The sequence below is a fragment of the Ceratotherium simum genome, chromosome 2 (genome assembly GCF_057802395.1).
Source record: "Ceratotherium simum simum isolate JZ-2026a chromosome 2, ASM5780239v1, whole genome shotgun sequence".
NCBI lineage: Eukaryota > Metazoa > Chordata > Mammalia > Perissodactyla > Rhinocerotidae > Ceratotherium > Ceratotherium simum.
This window is the reverse complement of record NC_141901.1, coordinates 10,103,966-10,122,537: the sequence shown is the minus strand read 5'-3', so window position 1 is coordinate 10,122,537 and position 18,572 is coordinate 10,103,966. Positions and strand designations below refer to the sequence as shown.

Genomic DNA, 18,572 nt, shown 5'->3' with positions numbered 1-18,572 from the left:
AAGTCATCAGCATCTATTTGGAAGTTGAAAGCCGAAAAATAGATGAAATCGCTTAGGGATATTTTGTAGAGAAGAGGATTGAGGAAGGAATTCTGAAGAACCACACATATTCCAAGGATGGGCAGAGAAGAAGCCCTCAACAGAGAGATGCAAGGAGTGGCCTGCGAATTAATGGAATACCTGGACAGTATGCCCTTATAGAAGCCAAAAAGGAGCAGTATTTGCAGGAGTATCTGGTCAACATTATAATATGCTGTATAGAAAGAATTAAGATAAGGACTGAGATGTGACCATTGAGTTTCATAAGAAGGTTGTTGATGTGCTTGTTAATAGTCATTTCAAAATAGTGGTTGGGATAAAGTGGGAGTTTGAAAACTGAAAGGTGAGGGAGTAGAGAATAGAGACTAGAAGACAGGGACAGGGATTGAATGACTTTTTTTTTTTTTTTAATTAAATAAGTCAAGTTGGAAATAGAAATGTGTTTTCTAGCTTCCCTGAACAAAGATTGAAGCATGCCAGTGGGGAAAGAGCTAGTAAGGAGGGATCAGTTGAAGAACCAGAATGTTAGTGCTGCCCCTGAAAGGGTCTCAGTCTCGCTGGATTCCTCAGGAGTCTAGGTTAGTATTTATCAATCTGAAATATAAATTTATGAAGCACAAGTTAGATTTTCTTTTCTTTTTTTATAATTTTATTTATTTATTTATTTTCCCCCCAAAGCTCCAGTAGATAGTTATATGTCATAGCTGTACATCCTTCTAGTTGCTGTATGTGGGACACGGCCTCAGCATGGCCAGAGAAGCGGTGCGTCAGTGCACGCCCGGGATCCGAACCCGGGCCGCCAGCAGTGGAGCGCGCGCACTTAACCGCTAAGCCACGGGACGGGCCCTAGATTTTCTTTTCATTGTGAATATTTTCCCCACATTGAGGATTGAGTGCTTGCCAATCAGATTTGTCATTGTGTCTCAAAATAACTTCTGGGGACAGGAGGAGCAAACTTCCTCTTATAAAAAGGAGCCATTACTGTAGCGGGAGGACAGATTTCAAAACGTGACCTGAAAAACTATTTAAAGTCTTGCTAAAATATTTGGCCTAGTCTTCAGAATTTATTTTGTTTTGGGGCTGAGTTATCTTTATGATTTAGAAAGGAGTCTTAATTAAGAAGGAGACCTCAGTTTTCACAACGAAAACAACCAGTTTTAGAAATCTGCATTTAATTTGAAAGCAGTTAACAAGATAACAGGTGAACTAAAATGCCTAGTGTATTCCAAAATATTCCTAATTTTGGTTATTAGTTCTCGTTATGTCCTTGATATTTGGCCTACCACTAAATAGTGATGACATATTTACTTACTTGACAGTATAGTATATGTAATATTCAGCAGAGTATTAATGTAAAAACAAAATAATCCTTTGCTGTTTTGCTGTAATGGATAAGTTTTCCCTGCTTACTACCTCACAGTTCCTTTAAAGATGATGCTTTTTTGAGTCTGGCCTTTTCATTCTACCACCCCTTGAATAACTGCTGATGTTCTCTTTGCTGTAACACATTTACACACAGTGCATAACTTGGCTATGTAGAATAGAAACCTGAAGCTTTAAACTATGTACATGAAGTTAGAGACTGTTATTCACTTTCTAGAGTACTGTTTCACCTTCAGATCACGCAGCTTCTCCATGAATGTTTTTATCCTTCCTTACTGTTTCTTCTCCTAAATTAGGCATTAGGTTCGAGGTAGAAATGTTTCTTTTTGTCCTTGTGAACACTGGGAACGTAAGCCACCTAAATTAACCATTTGTAGCTTTCTCAACCGTCTTTATCAAGTTCTGTTTTTCAGACTTTTCCCTCTCTAAATCAGAAGCCCTGCTCTTTATACCTGTCCCGAGTAGTTGTCCGTTTGTACCAACATTAGCATATTAAATTATTTATATCTGGGATGTTGTATACAATATAGGGTTACAATTCAATCCATGTATTTTGGGAAGAGATATTTTACAGTCAAGATTGGATATTTCTTCACAGGGTATCACTGCTGGAAAAACCTTGAGCCTCCTTAAAAGTCTCAGACTACTATTTCATCCGTAAATCGATACTCTGCTGAGAATTATAACACCAGTAGTGTTGTAATAAATCTTCATTTATTTTTCTTCTTTTTGTTTTTATTTCCTGCTTTTAGCTTCATTTTTCAAGATAGTTACAATTTTTCTCTTCTCTGATGTTGCCCTGCATGTTTGTTGCTATGGAAATGTTCCAGAGAAATGGCAAGTTAAGGCCACGAAAATGAGTTAAACTCATCTCTTGGGATAGAGTAGGGTAGGGCAGGGTGGGAGCAGATCCAAGATTTCTCTACAATAAGGTTTTGTTTGATATATCTTTCACAGGGCAACTGATATTTCAAATTCACATAAGAGCTGAGTTTTAGTCTCAGCACGGCAATTTATTACCTTTGGGCAAGTTATGTAATGCTGCTGGAGCTCAAGAGTTATCTATAACATGGGCATAATAATGCCTCAGAGGAGTGACTGGCCCAGAGTAGGTACTTGATGAATTTTAATTTCCATATTTCTCCCACTAAAGCAGAGGAAGATAAAATGAACCTGTAATAGAGGAGATGGTAATAAATTTTTAACAATTTTTTTATATGTCAGTTTGTTATATATTTAAATGAAATCTTCAAAGCAATGTAATTTAGCTATTTAATAGGGCTCTTGCTGTGCTCAGAAAACAAATCTGAGTAGTGTCTGTATATTTTAAAATTATTACATGTAAAACTTTGAAAACAGGGGCCGGCCCAATGGCGCAAGCGGTTAAGTGCGCGCACTCCGCTTCGGCGGCCTGGGGTTCGCAGGTTCAGATCCTGGGCGCACACTGACACACTGCTTGTCAAGCCATGCTGTGGTGGTGTCTCATATAAAGTAGAGGAAGATGGGCACGGATGTTAGCTCAGGGCCAATATTCCTCAGCAAAAAAAGAGGAGGATTGGGGGACCTGCCTGGTGGCGCAGCGGTTAAGTGCGCGAGTTCTGCTTTGGCGGCCTGGGGTTCGCAGTTTGGATCCCGGGTGTGCACCGACACACCACCTGTCGAGCCGTGCTGTGGTGGCATCCCATATAAAGTAGAGGTAGATGGGCACGATGTTAGCCCAGGTCCAATCTTCCTCAGCAAAAAAAGAGGAGGATTGGCATTGAATGTTAGCTCAGGGCTCATCTTCCTCACCAAAAAAAAAAAGGAGATTGGCATTGGATGTTAGCTCAGGGCTCATCTTCCTCACAAAAATAAATAAATAAATAAATAAATAAATAAATAAATAAATAAATAAATAAATAAAAAATAAAAATTTGAAAACTAAGACTTTCTATAAAAAGCCTTTAATGACTTTTTTTTTTTTTTTGATGAAGGAGATTGGCCCCGAGCTAACGTCTGTGCCCATATTCCTCTGTTTTGTATGTGGGACGCTGCCACAGCATGGCGTGATGAGCGGTGCGTAGGTCCGAGCCCAGGATCCAAACCTGTGAGCCCTAGGCCTCCAAAGCGGAGCGTGCAAGCTTAACGACTATGCCACTGGACCGGCCCCTTTAATGACTATAAACAGCTTTATTGAAATATAATTTACATACTATAAAATTCATTTAATTGCACACTTCAATGATTTTTAGTAAATTTACAGACAGAACTGTGCAACCATCACCACAGTCCAATTTGAAAACATTTCCATCACTCCTAAAATCTCCCTTGCCTTAATGACTATTAACTTTCATCTGTAAGGTGGCACAAATTATAGGATTTAAAAGTAACAGCTTTGGGGCCAGCCCTGTGGCTTAGCGGTTAAGTGCGCGCGCTCCGCTGCTGGCGGCCCGTGTTCGGATCCCGGGCCCGCACCGACGCACCGCTTCTCCGGCCATGGTGAGGCCGCGTCCCACATACAGCAACTAGAAGGATGTGCAGCTATGACATACAACTATCTACTGGAGCTTTGGGGGGAAAAAAATAAATAAATAAAATCTTTAACAGCTTCGGAGTTAGGCTGGCCTGAGTTTGAATCGTAGTCCTGCCACTTGCTAGCTTTGTGTCTTTGGGTGTACTTTGGTTTCTTTATTTTTTTATTTATTTATTTTTTTTGTAAGGAAGATCTGCCCTGAGCTCACATCCATGCCAATCCTCCTCTTTTTGCTGAGGAAAACTGGCCTTGGGCTAACGTCTGTGCCCATCTTCCTCCACTTTATATGGGACCCTGCCACAGCATGGCCTGACAAGCAGTGCATCGGTGCGGGCCTGGGATCTGAACCGGGGTGGTCAACAGCGGAGCGCGAGCACTTAACTGCTTCGCCACGGGGCCGGCCCTTCTATATCTTTAAAATAGAGTAATAACTGAATTACAGCGTTGCTGTGAACATTTAATTAATTAGATACTGTATATAGAGCACTGAAAGTGCTCGTACCTAGTTGGTGCTTAACAAATATTGGTTACTGGTAGTTGTTTATATTGTGTTTTAGATTTATGGTAGCCATTTAAATAAGAGAAGTATCTAAAAACACCTAACATAATGCCTGACACGTTTTATTTTCAGAAAACCAAGCTCTGTTACGCATCATGTCATCATCATTTTGTCTATAGTAGCTCGTTGGCAGTTGCTTTAATCACAGTTGAACCTTGAGGTTCACACATGTAGTTATTTGTTCTTTTGCATAAGCATGGATTTGAATTGTGTAGCTACAGGCCAGCTACAAGACATGGGAGTTTGATATCTGCAAACTAGTCACTTGGCTAATGGAATGAGTCAGTGGTCTTATTGTTTACTGTTCATTGAAATAATTTTCTTACTCTGAAAAGGTCTTATTTCTTTGTCGAAAAAATAAGCTCTGAGAAAAGTCAAATAATATATTATTATATATTAGTGATATTAATATCAATGATTAATTTTATTAATATAAAAGTATAAGATTTTAAAAAGTGATGGTTTTTAACCAAAATTTAGAAGTTGGAATAAATTAGTAAAATGTGAAATGTCAGATTTTGTACAGTAGCTTCAATCAATAACATGAAAAAGGCATGTAACCAAATAAAACAACCTTCTAAATGTTTTCTGTGAACAATCTTCCTGGCATAAAAATGTATATATTTTTGGGGAAGTTATGTGTTTTTTTTTTGTTTGTTTGTTTTTTTGGTGAGGAAGATTAGCTCTAAGCTAACATCTGTTGCCAATCTTCTTTTTGCTGAGGAGGATTGGCCCTGGGCTAACATCCATGCCATCTTCCTCTACTTTATATGGGACACTGCCACAGCATGGCTTGGTAAGTGGTGCATAAGTCCTCACCCAGGATCTGATCCTGCAAACACTGGGCCACCCAAGCAGAGCGCACGAACTTAACCACTATGCCACCGTGCCAGCCCTGATATATGATATTTTTAAATTTGGGCCTTCTTTAAGGTGGACTAATTGATGTTTAATTATCATGTGTATTATATGTTATCTTTTATCAATTATCAACAGTAAAATCACTGATTGTTGCCATCTATGTAGGAGAGTAGGCCTTATTTAAACTGATGGGAAAGTTAACCATTGCTCTTGTCACTGAGCAGCAGAGTCACTCTTTTGGATTTTTTTTTAGAAATAAAGAGGACTCATCGTTCATGCTCTGTTTCTGTTAGGAAAGCTCCAGTAGAATTACTCCTGATGAGCTAGATTTGGGCTGACCCCTAACGCGTAATGATTTGTGTGTTAATGCTTTATCTGCAGGCTTTGAGCACATGTGCTTTAATTAATAGAATTGTTTAGGATTTTTTTTCCTAACAAAATCTTGCTTTGAGGAAGTTTAAAGAATCTGGATGTTGGTATTTTAGTAATTTTATTTCATATGTTTACTCCTGACTGAAAGAATGTTTGTTTATTACATTCACTAAGCCATATGTCCTGTGTGGGTTAGACATGTTTTGTGGTTGAAGATGATGTAAACAACTGTCTTTGAAAAGCTTGGAGAATGTTTGGAAAGATGACTTTGAAGAAAGATATTTAAAGAATGAAGAAATGGAAATTCTTCTTAGATCTAATAACTGCAATTAATGACACTTCGAGTCTCTAAAAAATGTTTGCTTTATGATTTTGTAATTCCTGAAATAGAATCATCAGAGAGTGACTTACTGTTCTTAATCATCAAATTTCCCAGGCAAAGTCAAACTTTTAAAATACTATTTTCCCCTTGGTCTCTCAAAACTCTTTATGGTCAAAAGAATGCTTTAATTTTTAGTGAAGAACTGGGTGCTGATTCTGTATGTTTATTCTATCAAGTTTGTTATGGGTGTCTCTAACACTGTTTTACCACAAAAGGTAAGAGGTTAACAACTATATATCTCGTTTTACTAGGTTAATAGAGATGGAAATGATATATAAAAACTAATATAAATATTAACATTAAAAATATTAGTAAGCTATGGTAGTTCTTTGAAACAGATAAATTACAGAGAAGTTATAAAAAGGGTTTTTAAGGAATTTTGACAAGAACTAATAAATTTTGATGATTTGGCTATCCAAATGTGTAAAAGAAGATCGATTTAATAAGGAAAAATGTTTAGAATACTTTTATAGTAATTTATCTTAGAAATAGCCTAAATTGTGTTCTAGATGTACTCTAGCTTCTCTTGTTTTCCATTCTTTCAAATTTATTGGCACTTTTATAAGTAATTCATCATTGTATACTTTTTGTAAGTTGCTCAACTGTGTAACTGCTGGTAAGTTTGTTAGATATCTTTCCAAACCTTTTTCTTCCATCCATTTACATCCATTTAATACCAAGACTACTATGTAGGATATTTTTTCCCCCAACATAAATGATATCATATGTATTGGTCTGCAAGCTTTGTTTTTACTTAACAATATATCTTGGATCTCTTTCCATTTCTATATGCATAAATCTATTTTTATTATTCCATATGTTTCCATAGTACAGGTGTACCCTCTGTTTATCTAGCTATTCCCCTATTTTGGACACAGTTTTTCCAGTTTTTTTCAATTACAAAGATTTCTAGCCTTTCTTTTAAAAAAATCCTATTAATACCTTCATAAAGTAGATTATCTTTCTGTAATATGAATGATCATTGTAATCTGTCTGTTCTCTGTGTTAGAATTTTTACATGTCAGATTTTCTTAAAGTAGGCATGATGCTAGTGTAACAACATTTAGGTGCTTCGGGGCCCAGTAGTGAGAGAGAGAAGTCATGTAAGGTTGTTAGGTTGTTCTTCCTGTTTGGACCTTGAAGGAGATCTCAGTGAATTAATGATTAGTGAGGATAGTGTACAGATTGGGAAATATTAGAAACAATGAAGTGGGTCACTTCCTGCCTCTTCAGTGTCCTCACATTACTCTTCATGTTATGACCCAATACCATAATATGAGTTAAAAGATCCTGTGTTATTTGGTCCTTGCGATTCTTTAGTCTCATTTCATACCTTTCTCTCTTGCTCTCTGCTTTGTTTTTTGTTTCCTTGCCGTTTTGTTTTTTTCTGGCTTCCCATTTGTACCATATTCCATCTCGTCTCAGAACCTGTGGTTATGCTTTTCCTTTACCTAGAGTTTTATACACACATGTGACGCATTATTCTTCTCATAACTTTTATTCAGTCTTCATCTTTTGAATCTTACTATAAACATCACTTCCTCAGGGTAGCAATGCCCCACACAACCCCACCCCAATTTGGTTAGATTATCTTTGTTATATGCACTTACATCTCCCTGTCCTTTTCCATCTTCTCATTTACCATACCTTACAGTCATCTATTTAGTTGTGTCATTACTGTTTGTATAGCTAATGAAGGAAACAATGTGAGCTCCGTGCAGACTTGTAATGATTTGCTTGTTCACTATTTTTTGTCCCCAGTGCTGGGCACATAGTAAAGACCAATAAAATATTTTCTTGCAAGTAACTGAATGTTTAATTTTTTCTGGGAATGCAAAAAGATTTCTAGGTATAATTTCTAAGAAAAACTGGTTTAATGAAGAAGGAGAAGAGTTGTGAATAACAGACGTTAAAATACTTTGTTTCCGGGCGGGCCCTGTGGCTTAGCGGTTAAGTGCGCGCGCTCCGCTACTGGCAGCGCCGGGTTCGGATCCCGGGCACACAACCAATGCACCGCTTCTCCAGCCATGCTGAGGCTGCGTCCCACATACAGCAACTAGAAGGATGTGCAACTATGATATACAATTATCTACTGGGGCTTTGGGGGGAAAAAAAAAAGGAGGAGGATTGGCAATAGATGTTAGCTCAGAGCTGGTCTTCCTCAGCAAAAAAAGAGGAGGATTAGCATGGATGTTAGCTCAGGGCTGATCTTCCTCACAAAAAAAAAATACTTTGTTTCCAATTAATATGTATTTGTATATCAAGTTATATGGATGAAGAAACTAACAGGAAGGTAATATGGTTTCTTTGTGGAGGTGGGGCGAGAATGAGGTCTAGAGGGATGGGAGGGAGATACTTTAGTGTAATCACTTAAAAAAAGTTTGAAGCACGTGAATATTACTTTAAAAATTTTATGAGTCTGTTGAGATTGTGGTATAAATACAGAGGAAATGTATGTTCATATAAATTATTGTTTCTTTTTTTTCTATATTCTTATATTTTCAACAGTTATTTTATTTCAATATATCAAGGTCAGTGATCTTTATCTTCCTCCTCCTCCCTCCTCAAACAATACTTTTTTATGAAAATCTGATAAAAGTCATAGATCTTATTCCCAGAAGAATGAGTGTATGTATATACAATTTTTCATATTTTTAAAAATTTTTTTAATTTATTTATTTTTATTTTTTGTGAGGAAGATTAGCCCTGAGCTGACATCCATGCCAATCCTCCTCTTTTTGCTAGGAAGATTGGCCGTGGGCTAAAATCTGTGCCCATCTTCCTCTACTTTATATGGGACGCCACCACAGCATGGCTTGACAAGCAGTGTGTCAGTCTACGCCCGGGATCCAAACCTGGGAACCCCTGGCCACCGAAGTGGAGCGCGCAAACTTAACCGCTACACCACCAGGCCGGCCCCCAATTTTACATATTATTTCCAAGTTTAATGGATGCCTTGATCTGAACCAAATATTGTTAATTATAGTTTTAATGTGCAAGGATATTTTTAAAAATCTTTCAAAGGTTCAGTGATGGGTTTGTATGCAAGGTAATCCAGTGGGGGTGCAGGGAACACTAAAACTAGGAGTGAGGAAACTTGGTTTTTGATCCTAGCTCTGCCGTTATCAAGCTGCATGACCTTGAGTGAAACTATTTTACTTTCGGGCCGGCCCCGTGGCTTAGCGGTTAAGTGCGCACGCTCCGCTGCTGGCGGCCTGGGTTCGGATCCCGGGCGCGCACCAACGCACTGCTTCTCCGGCCATGCTGAGGCCGCGTCCCACATACAGCAACTAGAAGGATGTGCAACTATGACGTACAACAATCTACTGGGGCTTTGGAGGGAAAAAAAATAAATAAATAAAATCTTTAAAAAAAAAAAAGAAACTATTTTACTTTCTTGTCTTTGGTCTCTTCCGTGTCAAACTGGTATAGTGGAAAGTACATAGGCGTTAGTGTCAAGTACTTACCTGAGGTGGTACTACCTGTTTGACCTTGAACAAGTTCTCTGAATGTTATTTTATTTCTTTGTAAAAAGAAGGAAAGTGATTTCAACTTCTTTGGGTTTTCAAGATTAAATGAAAAGAGGTGTTTGAACAGCTTAATAACACTTGGTACTGATAGGGCCATAAATAAATGTTAGTTATCTCATCTTGAAAAATTAGGCTAGAAGTAGATGTTCTCTAATGTATCTTTCGCCAATAAAGTTTTATGATTCTATTTTAAATGATTCTTGTTACAACAGAATACTTTGGAAAATTTATTATAACAGCACTGATCTGAAATTATGTGGAAAAGCGTGAGGTGTTTTAAGTCTGTAAAACTGATGCTGACCATATTTCCTGCCTGTTTTCCATATTCCACAGTGCTGGACACGTAATAAATCTCAGGTACTTGCTGCAATTTTAAGATTCATGAAAGAATAACATAGGTTGAAATTTCTTAGAGTCGTTAAATACCGTAGAGATCTATAGATTTTCACAGGTCTGTGAATTCTTTGAAATTATATGCAAAGTTTTTAGTGTGCCTGAATTGTAGTGAGGAGCTATAGCTTTCATAGTGAACAAGACAGATTAGGTCTCTCCTCTTGTGGAGTCTGTTCTAATAGAAGATAGACATTGAATGAACAAATAAAAATATAAGCAAGAAAATACAACTTACAGGTGATGGAAATGTTTCGTAGAGAATTTAAATATAGTGATGGACAAGAGAGTGATTTAGAGATTATTTTAGAGTTTTTTTTTTTTTTAATGAGAGCTTTTTTTTTTGAGGAAGATGGGCGCTGAGCTAACATCTGTTGCCAGTCTTCCTCTTTTTTCTCCCCAAAGCCCTAGCACATCGTTGTATATCCTAGTTGTAGGTCCTTCTAGTTCTTCCATGTGGGATGCCATCTCAGCATGAGTTGATGAGCAGTGAGTAGGTCTGCGCCTAGGACCCGAGCCAGCGAACCCTGGGCCGCTGAAGTGGAATGCGCAAACTTAACTGCTACACCACCAGTCCGGCCCCTGTTTTAGAGTTTTAAGTGGCAGGGAAGTCTTCTGAGGAGTTGACATTTTTGGTGGCATCTAAATGATAAAGAGTGGGTTCCAGTTCAAAGATTAGACAGAGAGAATAGCTAGTACTAACGTCCTAAATTGGGAACAAGCTTCACTTGAGTAGCTGGAAGCTGGTGGAGTGATGGGGACAAGTGTTAGAAAATAAGTTGGAGAGATAGTTACACGTTGTATCATTTAGGGCTTTGTAAACCAGAATAAGAAATCTAGGTATTATTCTAAATGTAATACAAAGCCATTTCAGAATTTTTAGCTGGAGAAGGATGAGAAAAGGAAACTCAAGATAGACGTCTGATAACTCCAGCATTTAGGAGTTTAAGAGATCAAAAGCATAGCCAGTAAGTTGGGAAGGATAAGAGTAGTGTGGTTCATTGACACTTTCAAGGAAGAGGCAGTAGTCATCTGTTATCTTCTTGAGAAGACAAGTAAGATTAGAACTATGACCTTACCGTTAGATTTGGCAACAAGTCAGCCAGAAGAACAGAATGACTGTAAAGTCAATAGCTATAGGGAATGTAGCTTTGTGACGTTGGTTTTTGAATGAAAACAGCAACTAGTTCTTCCTTCTTTATATTCAACCTTTAATCTATGGTGGTGATATGGTTAAGAATTTGGGGTTTGAGCCAGATTATCTGGGTTAATATCTCAGCTATGTTTCTTTTTAGCTTACTCAGCCTCTCTAAACCTCCGTTTCTCATATCTGTAAAATGAGAGAACAATAATTACCTACCTTTTAAAGGTTTGCTTTACGTAAGGCATTTAGCACAGTATGTGGCACATAGCTGTATAAATAGTAAAAATTATAATGATGTACAATAAAACATTTATATTTTGTGCTCTTTTAGGTTTGTATAGTTTATAGTGTTTAAGGGAATAAAGTGCTGTGTTTTATCTTTACTTTATGATTAATTAACAAATTTTAAGTTCTCTACAAGGCCATACTAGTAAAAAGGAAGGAACCATTAGCTCTACTTTGCAGAGATTAACACAGGATCGGATTCTTTATAGGCATTAATATAAAATGCCATGCTAATCTATAGGAAAGTTCATGTGGATGATACTTTATCAACTTAATCAGCTTTAGCAAACATTTTCTGACTAATATACAGTTCTCATTCTGAATATTATGTCTTCTAAACTCTTACTTTTTTTGTTCTTTATTTTGGAGCATTCTGCAACCCCATGCACAATTGTAGTACTTGATTCTACAATTGAGTAGAGTAATTAGACACTGTGTTTTCTTTTTCAGCATTCCAGACGATAGCCTCAATTTATTTTATTTCATTTTATTTATTTATTTATTTTTTTGTGAGGAAGATCATCCCTGAACTAACATCCATGTTAATCCTCCTCTTTTTTTTTGCTGAGGAAGACTGGCTCTGAGCTAACATCTATTGCCAATCCTCCTCCTTTTTTTTTGCCCCCAAAGCCCCAGTAGATAGTTGTATGTCATAGTTGCACATCCTTCTAGTTGGTATATGTGGGACGCAGCCTCAGCATGGCCGGAGAAGCGGTGCGTTGGTGCGTGCCCGGGATCCGAACCCTGGGCTGCCAGTAGCGGAGTACACGCACTTAACCGCTAAGCCATGGGGCCAGCCCCTCAATTTATTAAGTAGTAATAATTTAGTATAAATATACTTGTAGCTACTCATAATCTATTTGCAGATGCATTTTATTAAAAGTATAATTAAATCAAAATATGGGGCAATTTATTTGCTCTTCCTTGTTATTCCAAGGGCCATTTGAACACATATGCAGATAATTTTAATTTTAGATCCTAAACATGAAATTAACTTGGTAACTGTCTACTAGACCAGTAAATTCTTTTCATTCTCCATTTATCTGGTAGCGCACTTTGCAAAAACCCAAGAAAAGCTGAGGTTACTCAGAAGGCAGGTACTGTGACTACGTTGTTTCACTGTTTCCCCAACAATTCAAACAGTCTGGCACATAGTAATGCTTAGTAAATATTTGTTGAATGAATGAATAAAATTTTTAGCATACCTAGTGGAAACTGTTTTCTCATCAGTGATAGACTTTGCATTTAAGGTTGAGTTATTTCTTTTCTTTTCTTTTCTTTTCTTTTTGGTGTGGAAGATCGGCCTTGAGCTAACATCTATTGCCAGTCTTCCTTTTTGCTGAGGAAAACTGGCTCTGAGCTAACATCTGTGCCCATCTTCCTCCATTTTGTATATGAAATGCTGCCACAGCATGGCTTGATGAGCGGTGTATCGGTCCGCGCCCAGGATTCGAACCTGCGAACCCTGGGCTGCCAAAGTGGAGCGCGTGAACTCTAACCACTATGCCACCTGGCCGGCCCCGAGTTATTTCAATAAAACATGAATTAAATGTAATGCTTGAAGAATAAAGTATGTAGATAATTTACTTTTCTATTTTCTGGTTAATTACACCTTAAGATTTTTTTTCATCTTTGTAAGCAGTCTCTACTGAGCATAATCAAATCTTTAAGAACTTGTAATACTGTGTTACTTTATTGTTCTATGTATCAGTTCTCATTTTTAGAAACTACACTTAGAGTAAGTGTAGAAGGTATTGTATAAGATATGTGCTAGAAGTTTTAGGTTGGGTTCTGTATGTGAAGACAATTTCTGTTAGACACAGGTGATGAGTTTTGTGATTTGGCTTTTATCCACCACCAAAAATAGAGGGTAGACAGTGAAATTTGATTATATGTGAGTTATGGTTAACTATAATTATCATTTTTTTTTAATAATTTTATTTATTGATTTTTCCCCCAAAGCCCCAGCAGACAGCTGCATGTCATAGTTGCACATCCCTCCAGCTGCTGCATGTGGGACGCGGCCTCAGTATGGCCGGAGAAGCGGTACGATGGTGCGCATCCAGGATCCGAACCCGGGCCGCCAGCAGCGGAGCGTGCGCACCCAACCGCTAAGCCACGGGGCCGGCCCGTGTTCTATCATTCTTAAGTTTGGGAATTTAAAAAACTTTTGAAGTAAATAATTTTAGGGCCGGCCCCATGGCTTAGTGGTTAAGTGCGCGCGCTCCGCTGCTGGTGGCCCGGGTTCGGATCCCGGGCGTGCACCGACGCACCGCTTCTCTGGCCATGCTGAGGCTGCGTCCCACATACAGCAATTGAAGGATGTGCAACTATGACATACAACTATCTGCTGGGGTTTCGGGGGAAAAATAAATAAATAAAATTATTAAAAAAAAATAATAATAATTTTAACTATGTCGTTCTAACACAACACGCTATAGCAACAAGTATAGGCTGTGCCAGTGGCTTAAAGATATCTACCAGTACATAAAATTCTTATGAATATCTAAAAGCATTAAAAATAAACCTTAAAAAAAACCATGGTCTCATCTCGTTACCCACGCCAAATTTTATGATAAAGTATTTTAGGGTAGTTTATATTTTAGGCCAATTTTCAAAAACTTTTTATTGAAGTGTAATACAAGTGTACATAAGTGTAGAGCTTGATAAATTTTTACAGCTGAACAGATTCATATAACTTGGTGTACAGATCAAGAAACAGAATATTATTAGTCACCGTAAAAAGGGTAATTTTTAAATATAAAACCATCATAGACTTAGATAAACTTGAGAGACTTAAGTCCTGGATTTAACATTATTACTAACTTCAGGTGTCATCTTTGGCAAGTTATTTCATTTTTCTGGGATCTACTCCCCATCTCTAAAATGAGGGGATGAGACTAATTGTTTTATTATGGCTCTAATTCTGTAAAAGTGCAAAAAGATGGAGTATGGTGGTATAAAAGGTTGTAGGTACAGGCAGTAGGGTGAGAACGCACAGTTTAATTGAAAAGGAAGACACTCATTTTTTTTTCTTTTTCTTTGTTTTCCAGGTTATATTTCACACTATGTGCTGACTGTATCTACAGAAGATATTTAAAAAAAAAAAAGATAAACTTTTTTCAAAGATTTTGATTCCAGTGGAATCTTTGCTTTAGATTTTGTGTGTGTGTGTGTCTGTTAGTGAATTGTAACTCCAGAAGCAATGCCTGTACAAGCTCCACAGTGGACGGATTTCCTGTCCTGCCCAATTTGCACTCAGACTTTTGACGAAACAATTCGAAAGCCCATCAGTTTGGGTTGTGGCCATACTGTCTGCAAGATGTGCCTGAATAAACTTCACCGCAAGGCTTGCCCATTTGACCAGACCACTATCAATACAGACATTGAGCTCCTTCCCGTGAACTCAGCATTGCTGCAGCTAGTGGGTGCTCAGGTAAGATGGGGGGCTTATACATTTTAGTTTCTCTGTGTGTATATTTTCCTCCTGAGAGAAACGTGTTGAATTAAATTGGATAGCATTGCCTTCTATTTAAATAGATAAAATTCTGTTCAGCACAGTGCAAATCCTGTATTTCAGTATGTTAGGAGATGTATTATGGTAGTACAGTGTTTCTCGGTCATAGTATAGTAACATCCATTTAATCTGGTAGTCAGGCTTTCTTAACAATCTTAGCTATTCAGATCACTAGAGAAACCTAAAGGTAAGTCACAAGGACCTCTTAAGATTGAGGAAAATATTATAAAACCATTGCATTTTACTTAATAGGAAAAGTGAAGCTGCTGCAGACAGTTTTCGTAGTAGACCCTAACTGTAATGGAAGATGAGGGAAGGTGACAAAAACTGTAGATCACGGCCTTTGGGAACCATTTATTTAGAGTTGTAGCAAATATCCCTTAGTATCTAAATATAAAAGTTAGTCTGATAATTCTGAAAGTAATACTGTGAGAGTTTTATGTCAGTATTCTGAAATTAGAGATCAGTATCCTTAGAAGGTTCACAAAGCCAAGGGAGGCAGGTTTTTGAGAGCTAGATATGATTCACTTAAATAATCCCTCACTAAATTAATTTGCATAGTGTGAGTCTGAAGTACCATATATTTACTGTAAATCACTTTATGAATTAATATACTGGAACTTTGGATCTAGCCTAACTAATATTTTTAGATCAATCTTCCTATAAGCTGCTAAAAAATAGGGAAGGTTGATATTATGTATGTTGTAGATAAAGAGAGCAGTTCTAGAACAGCTTATTCAGAAGGAAAACTTACTTTATTTACACACCTATCTTGATGATGTCACCAAAAATACTACAAAATATTTGTCAAAAGGGAAAGTGCAATTGATTCTTTTTATTTTCTTCCTGTACTTAATTTTTGATTTTCTAATCATTTCTCCTTTTTTTTTTTCTTTTGTGAGGAAGATCAGCCCTGAGCTAACATCTATTGCCAATCCTCCTCCTTTTTCTCCCTTTTTCTCCCCAAAGCCCCAGTAGATAGTTCTATGTCATGGTTGCACATCCTTCTAGTTGCTGTATGTGGGACGCGGCCTCAGCATGGCCAGAGAAGCGGTGCGTCGGTGCGCGCCATGGATCCAAACCCAGGCCACCAGTAGCGAAGCACGAGCACTTAACCACTAAGCCGGGGGGCCGGCCCCCATTTCTCCTCCTATTTCAAAAATTCCAGTATGGCGTTTTGGAAACATTTAAAAAATAGACTTATTGGGGACAACAATTTTAGAAATACAGTATTTTAATAACAAATGACCAAGGCTTACTTCTTTTTCATAAAGTTGTTTAAGAATGAACTAATTCTTTTTGTACGAAATGATTAAGACCTTGTCATATCTTAACTGAAACAACTAATGTTTATGAAATTTGAGGATAGGACATTTTAATACATAATAGCCATTATTTTAACCCCACAGATTTCCATTAAACAACTGTTAGAGCTAATAAATGAATTAAGTAAAGTTGCAGTATACAAAATCAACATGCAAAAATCAGTTGCATTTCTATACACTAACAATGAACAATCCAAAAGGAAATTAAGAAACCAATTCCACTTACGGGAGCGTCAAAAAAAATAAAATGCTTAAGAATAAATTTAGCGAAGGAGGTAAAAGACTTGTACACTGAAAACTACAGAACATTACTGAAATTACAGAAGACATAAATAAATGGAAAGACATCACGTGTTCATGAATTGGCAGACATATTATTAAGATGACAGTACTACCCAAACCAATCTACAGTTTCAAAGCAGGCTCTTTCAAAATCCCAATGGTGGGCCGGACCCGTGGCTTAGCGGTTAAGTGCGTTCCATCCGCTGCTGGCGGCCCTGCTTCAGATCCGGGGCGCACACCGACGCGCCGCTTCTCCGGCCATGCTGAGGCCGCGTCCCAAGTGCAGCAGCTGGAAGGATGTGCATCTATGACATACAACTATCTACTGGGGCTTTGAGGGAAAAAAAAATCCCAATGGTGTTTTATTGCGAAAATAGAAAACCTCATTCTAAAATTCATATGGAATCACAAGGGACCCCAAATAGCCAAAACAGTTTTGAAAAAAGAGAACAAAGTTGGAGGAATCACACTTCCTGATTTTGAAACTGCAAAGCTACAGTGATATGACAGTGTGGTACTGGCATAAAGACGGACATTTAGATTAATGGAATAGAGTAGACAGTCCAGAAGTAAACTCACATATATGGTCAAATGATTTTTGACAAAGTTGCCAAAACCATTCAGTGGGGAAAGGACAGTCTTTCCAACAAATAGTGCTGGGGAAACTGGATATCTAAATGCAAAAGAATGAACTTGGACCCCTACTTCACACTGTTATACAAGAATTAACTCAAAAATGGATGAAAGGCTAAATGTAAGAGCTAAAACTACAAAACTCTGGGAAGAAAATATAGGCTTGAATCTTCATAACCTTGAAGCAGGCAGTGGTTTTTTTAGATATGACACCAAAAGCACAAGGAACAAAAGATAAGTTGAACTAAATCAAAATTTAAAACTTTGTGCTTCAAAGGACACTGTCAAGAGAGTGAAAGAACCATCCACAGAGTGGGAGAAAGAAATTGTAAATCATATATCTAATAAGAAACTTGTATTGAGAACATATATAAAGGACTCTTACATTTCAATAATAAAAAGAACACAATTTAAAAATGGGCAGAGACGGCGGCGCAAGCAGTTAAGTGCGCGCGCTCCACTGTGGCGGCCCGGGGTTCGCCAGTTCAGATCCCAGGTGCGCGCCGACGCACTGTTTGGCAAGCCACGCTGTGGCGGCATCCCATATAAAGTGGAGGAAGATGGGCATGGATGTTAGCCCAGGGCCCGTCTTCCTCAGCAATAAAAAGAGGAAGATTGGCAGATGTTAGCACAAGGCTGATCTCCTCACAAAAAAAAATAAAATGGGCAAAGATCTGAACAGACACCTCACCAAAGAAGATATACAGATATATATCAAATGGGCAAATGAGCAAATAAAAAGTTGCTCAGGGGGCTGGCCTGGTGGCGTAGTGGTTCAGTTCACACGCTCCACTAAGGTGGCCCAGGGTTCAAGAGTTCGGATCCCAGGCACGGACCTACACATGCTCGTCAAGCCATGCTGTGGCGGTGACCCACATACAAAATAGAGGAAGGTTGGCACAGACGTTAGCTCAGCACAGTCTTCCTCACCAAAAAAAAAAAAAGTTGCTCAGCATTTGTCAATAAGGAACTGCAAATTAAAACAACAATGAGATACCATTACACACCAACTAGAATAGCTAAAATGCAAAATACTGACAACACCAAATGCTGGTGAGGATGTGGAGTAGCAGGAACTCTCATTTATTGCTAGTGGGAATGCAGAATGGTACAGCCACTTTGGAAGTTATTGTATGATTCTAGGATTATGTTTATATGAAATGTCCAAAACAGGCAAATCCATAGAAACGGAAAACAGATTAGTATTTTCCTAGGGTTGGTGGGGGGTTGGGAGGGTAAATGGGAGGAGTGGTAGTTAAACGAGTATAGGGTTCTAGTGGAGGTGATGAAAATGTTCTAAAATTGTGGTGATGATTACACAACTGTGACTATACTAAAAACCATTGAATTATGTACCT

General features: G+C 38.0%; 1 protein-coding gene across 5 annotated transcripts in view; it reads left to right on the top strand.

The window, feature by feature from the left end:
- The window catches only part of RC3H1 (ring finger and CCCH-type domains 1), an 80,742-nt gene that overhangs the window by 20,505 nt on the left and 41,665 nt on the right, over nt 1-18,572 (top strand). For all 5 annotated transcript variants that reach the window (XM_087438147.1, XM_087438158.1, XM_004425022.3 and 2 more), the window contains exon 2: nt 14,511-14,893. In XM_087438147.1, coding sequence (XP_087294273.1) covers nt 14,663-14,893 — 231 coding nt within the window. In that variant the 5' untranslated portion in view covers nt 14,511-14,662. The remainder of the gene's footprint in view (nt 1-14,510; nt 14,894-18,572) is intronic.